Below are 7,157 nucleotides of genomic sequence, written 5' to 3'. Positions count from 1 at the left end.
TGTCCTGGAACTCACTCTGTAGACCAGGCTGTCCTGGAACTCACTCTGTAGACCAGGCTGGCCTCAGACTTGGTGGGACTTGTTCTGTTTTTCCCTTCTCTGCTTCATTTCTGTGGAACGAAAAATGGAGACTGACCCTACTGCTCATTGCCTCCATAGACCGAAATAATTAGGTGGCACTTGGGAAACAGAAACCTGGTATTAAATTAAATCAAATTGAATCTTCGGTAACACATGTCAGACGGGATTTCCACCCCTTCACTTAACCCTGCCACAAAGGGAGAGTGAGGGAAACCTTCTGCGCTTGCATTTTTGAGAAGTGTTAAGATGCCTCTTTTTTCCTCTCCAAGATGGGGTTTCTCTGCATAGCCCTGGCTGTCCTGGAACTCACTCTGTAGACCAGCCTGGTATGGAACTCAGAGAGATCTGCCTGCCTCTGCCTCCTGGGTGCTGGGATCAAACGTGTGCGCCACTACTGCCCAACTGGAGATGCCATTCTGGCTGTCCAGTGAGTCTCAGGACTCTTGGGTCAATGAGAAAGTCACTCAGAGGCAGGTGTGGTGGCTTATTCTGAACACCTCAGCACTCTAGGGGTTGAGGGAGCAGATGCAGACAGACATATTGGAATCCATCTCGGTCTCTACATAGTGAGTTCCAAGCCCAGTTAAGGCTCCACATCAAGACCTTGTCTCAAAACAAGCAATAAGCCGGGCAGTGGTGGCGCACGCCTTTGATCCTAGCCCTTGGGAGGCAGAGGCAGGCAGATTTCTGAGTTCGAGGCCAGCCTGGTCTACAGAGTGAGTTCCAGGACAGTCAAGGCTACCCAGAGAAACCCTGTCTTGAAACAAACAAACAAACAAACAAACAAACAAAAAACAAGCAATAAAAACAAACAAACAAATTGAATAATAGCACTGATGTAGCACAAACACACATTGGAAAACCATGTGTTCCTGAAGCATAGTATTTATAATATCTTACATATAAGAATTTTTTAAGGCAAAGAACATGCTAAGATATGTGTTTGTGTGTGTGTATGTGTGTTTGTGTTTTTGTGTGTTTGTTTTTATAGTTCTTGGGATTGAGCCAAAGCCTTCATACATTCTGGGCAAGGGCATTACCACTGAGCAAGCCCCACACTTCATTTAGTGTGTGTACATTGATGTAATAATCCGGAGACACTGTTATTTCTTTAAACCATATTCTCATCAACCTGCTTCCCTAACCAGAGAGCGTTAGCTAACCATCAGCTTTCGTATTTGTTTTTAGTGACCGGTCCCTTGTAGAAAGAAGCTTCCCTTTTTTTTTTTATTAGATATTTTCTTTATTTACATGTCATATGATTTCTCCTTTCCCAGTTTCCCCTCCAAAAACAAAAAAACAATAAGAACAAACCCCTGCTGCCTCTCCCCTCCCCCTACCTGCCACCCCATCCTCTCCCACTTATTGGCCCTGGCATTCCCCTACACTGGGGCACAGAACCTTCACAGGGCCAAGGGCCTCTCCTCCCATTGATAATCGACTTGGCCATCCTCTACTATACACATGCTGCCAGAGCCATCAGTCCCACCATGTGTACTCCTTGGTTGGTGGTTGAGACCCTGGGAGCTCTGAGAGTACTAGTTAGTTCATATTGTTGTTCATCATAAGGGGCTGCAAACCCTTCAGCTCCTTTGGTCCTTTCTCTAACTCCTTCATTGGGGACCCTGTACTCAGTTCAATAGATGGCTGTGAGACTCTACTTCTGTGTTAGTCAGGTACAGCCAGAGCCTCTCAATGGATGGCTGTGAGCCTCTACATCTGTATTAGTCGGGTACTGTCAGAGCCTCTCAATGGATGGCTGTGAGCCTCTACATCTGTGTTAGTCAGGCACTGTCAGAGCCTCTCAATGGATGACTGTGAGCCTCTACATCTGTATTAGTCGGGTACTGTCAGAGCCTCTCAATGGATGGCTGTGAGCCTCTACATCTGTGTTAGTCAGGCACTGTCAGAGCCTCTCAGGAGAGAAGCTTTACTTTTAATTAGTTCACTTACATCAAACCATTCTGAATTCCGAATAACTTTCAAATGAAAGTGCTCCTCTTTCTACTCAGGCAGTGGCGGGAGGGCCCACTGCATGTAGGAAAAGCTCACACCGCAGAGATGGAGGAGACCCAGGACCAGAGGCAAAGGTGTTTGTCACCTGAAGAAATCAGACTTGGCTTTCTCAGCAGTGCTGGAGGTTTTAGAAGTTATCGGAGGACTGGGAAGATGGTGAAGTGTTTGCTGTGTGGGGAGATGGTGAAGTGTTTGCTATGTGGGCATGAAGACTTGGGTTCACTTCCCCAGCACCTATGTAAAAGCCACATGTGGCAGCAAGCACCTATAACCCCAGTACTGGGGAAGGTGAATAGAAAAGATCACACCCTGTGGGTTCCAGCATGAACCGGTCCAGCTGAGTCAGAAAGTTCCAGCCAGGATCACAGAGATGCACACATGTGCATGGGTGAGAGCACACACACATGCATGGGTGAGAAAACACACTCACACACATGCACTCACATGTGCATGGGTGAGAGTACACACACATGTGAACTCACACACTCTTGAGTGAGAGCACATACACATGGTAAGAACACACACGCGTGTGCGTGCACACACACACACACACACACACACACACACACACACGGTTACAGGAAACTGATTTCTATTGTCACTCATCCTGACTGTTAATTTTTCAACAGGTTATGATGATGTTCCTGGAAACGATGCAATAAAACCCATAAATCAAAATAAAGGTAATTATTTAAATATTGTATTAGAAACTTTTACATTAAAAATCACACAGTGGTGGTGCACACCTTTAATCCAGCACTTGGGAGGCAGAGGCAGGCAGATTTCTGAGATCGAGGCCAGCCTGGTCTACAGAGTGAGTTCCAGAACAGCCAGGACTACACAGAGAAACCCTGTCTCAAAAAAACAACAAAAAACCAACCAAACAAACAAACAAAAAAAAAATCACAAGCAACTGTGTGCTGTGGTGACACACACCTTTAATCCCAACACTCAGGAGACAGAGGCAGGTGGGTCTCTGGTATCAAAGCCAGCCTGGCTTACATAGAGAGTTCTAGAGCTACATAGTAATTAGTAAGACTCTGTCTTCAAAAATAAATAAATAACTAATCATAGAGAAAAGAAAACTTAAACTCTGAGGTGTCTGGACAACTTCCCACCTCTTAGAGGCTCTGTCTGTATGTGCCTAGTAGTAAAGTGTAGGTGGCCGGGCTTTTTCTCCAAAGATGTTAGCCCGTGTTCTGAATGGTAATGCCTCCTAATCTAAGTAGAAACAAGCCAAAAACAAACTAACAAAAAACAAAAAAAACCTTCCTGGCACTCCAAGTGCTGTAGGAGGATGTCTTTCTTGGGTGGCTGAGGTAGAGATTTTAAAGAATTTTTAAGACAACTAACAATAGACAGTTTACTTCTGCCTAAAGCTTGGAGGAATTGGCTTAAATCATCTCTTTTTTTTTTTTGTTTTTTTGTTTTTGTTTTTTATTGTTTTTTTGAGACAGGGTTTCTCTGTTGTAGCCCTGGTTGTTCCTGAAACTCACTCTGTTGACCAGGCTGGCCTCAGAAATCCACCTGCCTCTGCCTCCCAAGTGCTGGGATCAAAGGCGTGCGCCACCACTGCCTGGCTTAAATCGTCTCTTAAAGGTATTTTCCATTCTGTACTGCTCTCTGGAGAACTGAAACTCCCAACCTGCTACTGTGAAGCCTCTTTGGCTGAACCATCTGTTTTAGCTGCCAGCAAGAACAATTCTGCGAGGCCTTAAAACAGTGCAGATGTGGTCACATCTGTAATCGCAGCACTCAGGAGGCTGAGTGAGGCAGGAAGACCAGGTATTCAAGGCTAGCCTTGGCTGGGTAGCAAGTTCCAGGCTGCCCCAGGATACATGTGACCCTGTCTCAAGAAGCAGCAATGAGGGCTGAAGAGATAGCTCCGTTGTTAAGCACTGACTGCTCTGTCAGAGGCCCCCACTTCAGTTCCCATACAGGGAATGGCTCACAATCACCTGTAGTGCTAGTCCCAGAGGATCTGACACCCTCTCCTGGTCTCCTGGGGTACCAGCCACGAAGAACAGCAGTAGCAGCAGCAATATAAGCCAGAGCTGAAAACAAAATAATTTCCTGGGTGTCTCCATAGAGCCTGGAGATTTTGCTACCCAGAATGCCTCATCTTCTTTAAACAGTTAAAGACTGGTAAGCCTGGTCCTACGACATTCAAATCCGTTTCCACAGCCTTAAGACTGGGCAGGCCTTGACTGCTGTAGCCCATCCTGGGCTGTTGTCCACATCTATAAACCTATGGAAAATCCTCCCACACTCATAGTGAGAGGCTATCTATGTACAGTGTCTGCTGCCTGAACCAGTGCAGGGCTGACCAGAACAAAGGTCTTTGGTGTGGTTTGATTGCCTCCATAGGAGGTGCTATCTAAACTCACCGCGCTGTGATTCCTTTAACAGACTCCCAGAACATGGATGTAGAATACACAGAAGTCGAAGTGTCCTCCCTTGAGCCTCACCAAGGTAAGCAGCCCTTGCAAGTGAGCCGAGCCCACATTAGGTTCTGGGCTTAAATGTAGATACCATGTGAGATAGCATGTGCAGTCAGAATTACATCTCCGAATGGAGGTGGTCTTCTGCAGACCTACTAGATGCGCCTAAGTCTGGAGCTATATACAATTGTGATTGTACCCTGAGTGCTCACTGCAGGCCAGGCAGGGACTAGGAGCTGAGCACTCTTCTCTGGAAGAGTCTGTGGGAGTAGCCTCCCCATCCCCCGCCATGTGTGTGTGTGTGTGTGTGTGTGTGTGTGTGTGTGTGTGTGTGTGGTCAGGCCTTCTTTTAGATGCCTGTGTGTGTGTGTGTATGTGTGTGTGTGTGTGTGTGTGTGTTCAGGCCTTCTTTCAGAGGCCTCTGTGTGTGTGTGTGTGTGTGTGTTCAGGCCTTCTTTCAGAGGCCAGCCCCTGTCCAGATGCACTGTGTTCCTAGAACAGTTGCCTGTGTGGACCAATCAAATGTGTGCTTAAAATGGGGAACAGGGGGCTGCTCTCAGTGGCTAAGAGCACAGACTGTTCTCCCAGAGAAACTGAGTTTAGTTCCCAGCATCCATAACGGGTGGCTCACAACCACCCGTAACCCCAGCCCCAGGGGAATCCAGCCTTCTCTTCTGGTATCTGCAGGCATTGCACTCACATTTGCACAGAGCCCCTACCGCTACCACACAACAAACGATGATGATGATGATGGTGATGGTGGGGGAGGGGGCGTGGACGATGTCTATGCTACTTATTTCCTTGCTGTGACCAATCGGCCTGACAAGACCAATTTAAAGGAGATGTTTGTTTGCTTTGCCATTGGAGGCAGTGCAGTTCTGTTTCTAGATGCTGCGTCCAGGGGAAGCAATGAATTCTGAGTCTCTGCTGCATTTGTCCTCTTTATGCAGCTTGGGACCACAGCCCATGACATGGTGCCAACCACGTTTAGGGGGGCTCTTTTCACCTCAATTAGCCCAATTTAGACACACACACACACACACACACACACACACACACACACACACACACATGCCTAGAGGTAAAACTTCCTTGGCGATTCTAAATCCAGTCAAATTGGAGATTACCCATCACGGAGGGTTTTCCTCCTTAGAGGGACTTTGGGGAAGGAATAGCATCCTCCTTTCAGTGTGGCATGGGATCGGATCTGTACCTTAGCTCTTTTGGTTGGGTGTGTGGTTCACTCAAGGGCAAGCTGCCTGTAAGTCCCCATCAGATTCAGTGTTAGGAGACAGACGCACAGTAGGTGGGTTACAGCAGATACCTGAACATGGATCTCAGCCATTCTGAGCACCAGAAACAATGCCCATCTTCCAACCCTTCTCCATCTTGGCCCACGCTTGAGCTCCTGTGTGCTTCAAAGGAAGTAGCCATCCCAAGCCTTCCAGCCCTCGGGGAAGCGCCTTAGTTCTGCTGCCATCTGTCTCCCTTTTCCTTGAGGCTAAAGCTGTGTGCTGTGTTCTCAGCCAAGCAACCCTGGGCAGTTTTCCAGACTGGGCCTTCCAGTCATTAGCTGGGGCCACGTGGTGATGGCGTCCTGAAGCCAGCTCTTGCTCGATGAGTTAGGACAAGTTCTGGAGTTTCCCTTCCTCCTCTTACTGAGCCTGGTTCCAAGTAACCCGTCAACAGTTATATATGTGTGTGACACTTTCCAGTTGGGGGTCATGTCCTGTGCTGTCCCGTGCTACACCACTGGCACTTCCCTGTGATCTCTGGTCAGAACTGTCTCCAGAGGCATGTGGACTGGAGACTTTAATGTGCTTTGCTGTGTGGGCGTCGGTGGTGGTGTCCTGACTGGACCTGAGGAGTGGGGAATGTGGAAGGCCTGCTGCTCATGTCTTTTTTATTTTATAGTGAAGTGTTTGACTCATTTTGGTAGTTAACAGTGACAGAGATATAAAGGTGCCAGCCACTGTGTGAGACACGAAGGCTTGGGTCTTCCCTCCCCGGTGTGGTGTGCGAGTCGTCTAACTGGGAGCTGGGAAACCTAAAGAGTAGATGGTATCATCTAGTGGTTGTGAGTGCTGTGGGTGGGCAGAGTGGGGTGCAGTAGGGGGCCAGCTTCTCTGACCTTTGCTGAGCCATGCAAAAGGGCCTCTTTGAAAGCCATTGATTAAGCAGGGGCCGAAGGTGGAAAAGAAGGCAGCTAGCTGCATTAAGGGTGGGGGGTGGTTAGAAAGACCCAGGGAGTAGAAGGGGTAGTTTTAGTTTTGTCAGGTCACAGCTAGCTAGCTCATTTAGTTTGGTCTGAAAGGGTTGCTGGGTGTGTGGGGGCATACTCACACTCAGTCCCAAAGCGTGGCTGTGTGACATGGGAGGACCAAGAGTTCAAGGCCATCCTGAGCTACAGGAGACCCTGTCTCAAACGTATCTGAAAGCATGCTCCCATGTCTGCAGAGACAGAGAGGGCATGGAGAGAGTAGGAGGACAGCGTGATGCTGGAGCACATGGGGCCCCAAGGATTTCAGTCCTATTCTAAACGAATAAGGGAATGTTTCCGGAGGCTTCAGACTAGGAAATGGCTGGTTCTGAGTTCCTTTCTTTAAAAAAAAAAAAAAA

General features: G+C 47.9%; 1 protein-coding gene across 5 annotated transcripts in view; it reads left to right on the top strand.

Moving 5' to 3' along the window:
- Positions 1-7,157, top strand: part of Pecam1 (platelet and endothelial cell adhesion molecule 1) — a 93,313-nt gene that overhangs the window by 67,672 nt on the left and 18,484 nt on the right. For all 5 annotated transcript variants that reach the window (XM_031350980.1, XM_031350979.1, XM_031350983.1 and 2 more), the window contains exons 13-14: positions 2,727-2,780; positions 4,507-4,569. In XM_031350980.1, the coding sequence (XP_031206840.1) occupies positions 2,727-2,780; positions 4,507-4,569 (117 nt within the window). The remainder of the gene's footprint in view (positions 1-2,726; positions 2,781-4,506; positions 4,570-7,157) is intronic.

The sequence above is a fragment of the Mastomys coucha genome, unplaced genomic scaffold, assembly GCF_008632895.1.
Source record: "Mastomys coucha isolate ucsf_1 unplaced genomic scaffold, UCSF_Mcou_1 pScaffold5, whole genome shotgun sequence".
Lineage (NCBI taxonomy): Eukaryota > Metazoa > Chordata > Mammalia > Rodentia > Muridae > Mastomys > Mastomys coucha.
The sequence above is the reverse complement of the archived record's forward strand: the minus strand, read 5'-3'. Positions and strand labels throughout refer to the sequence as shown.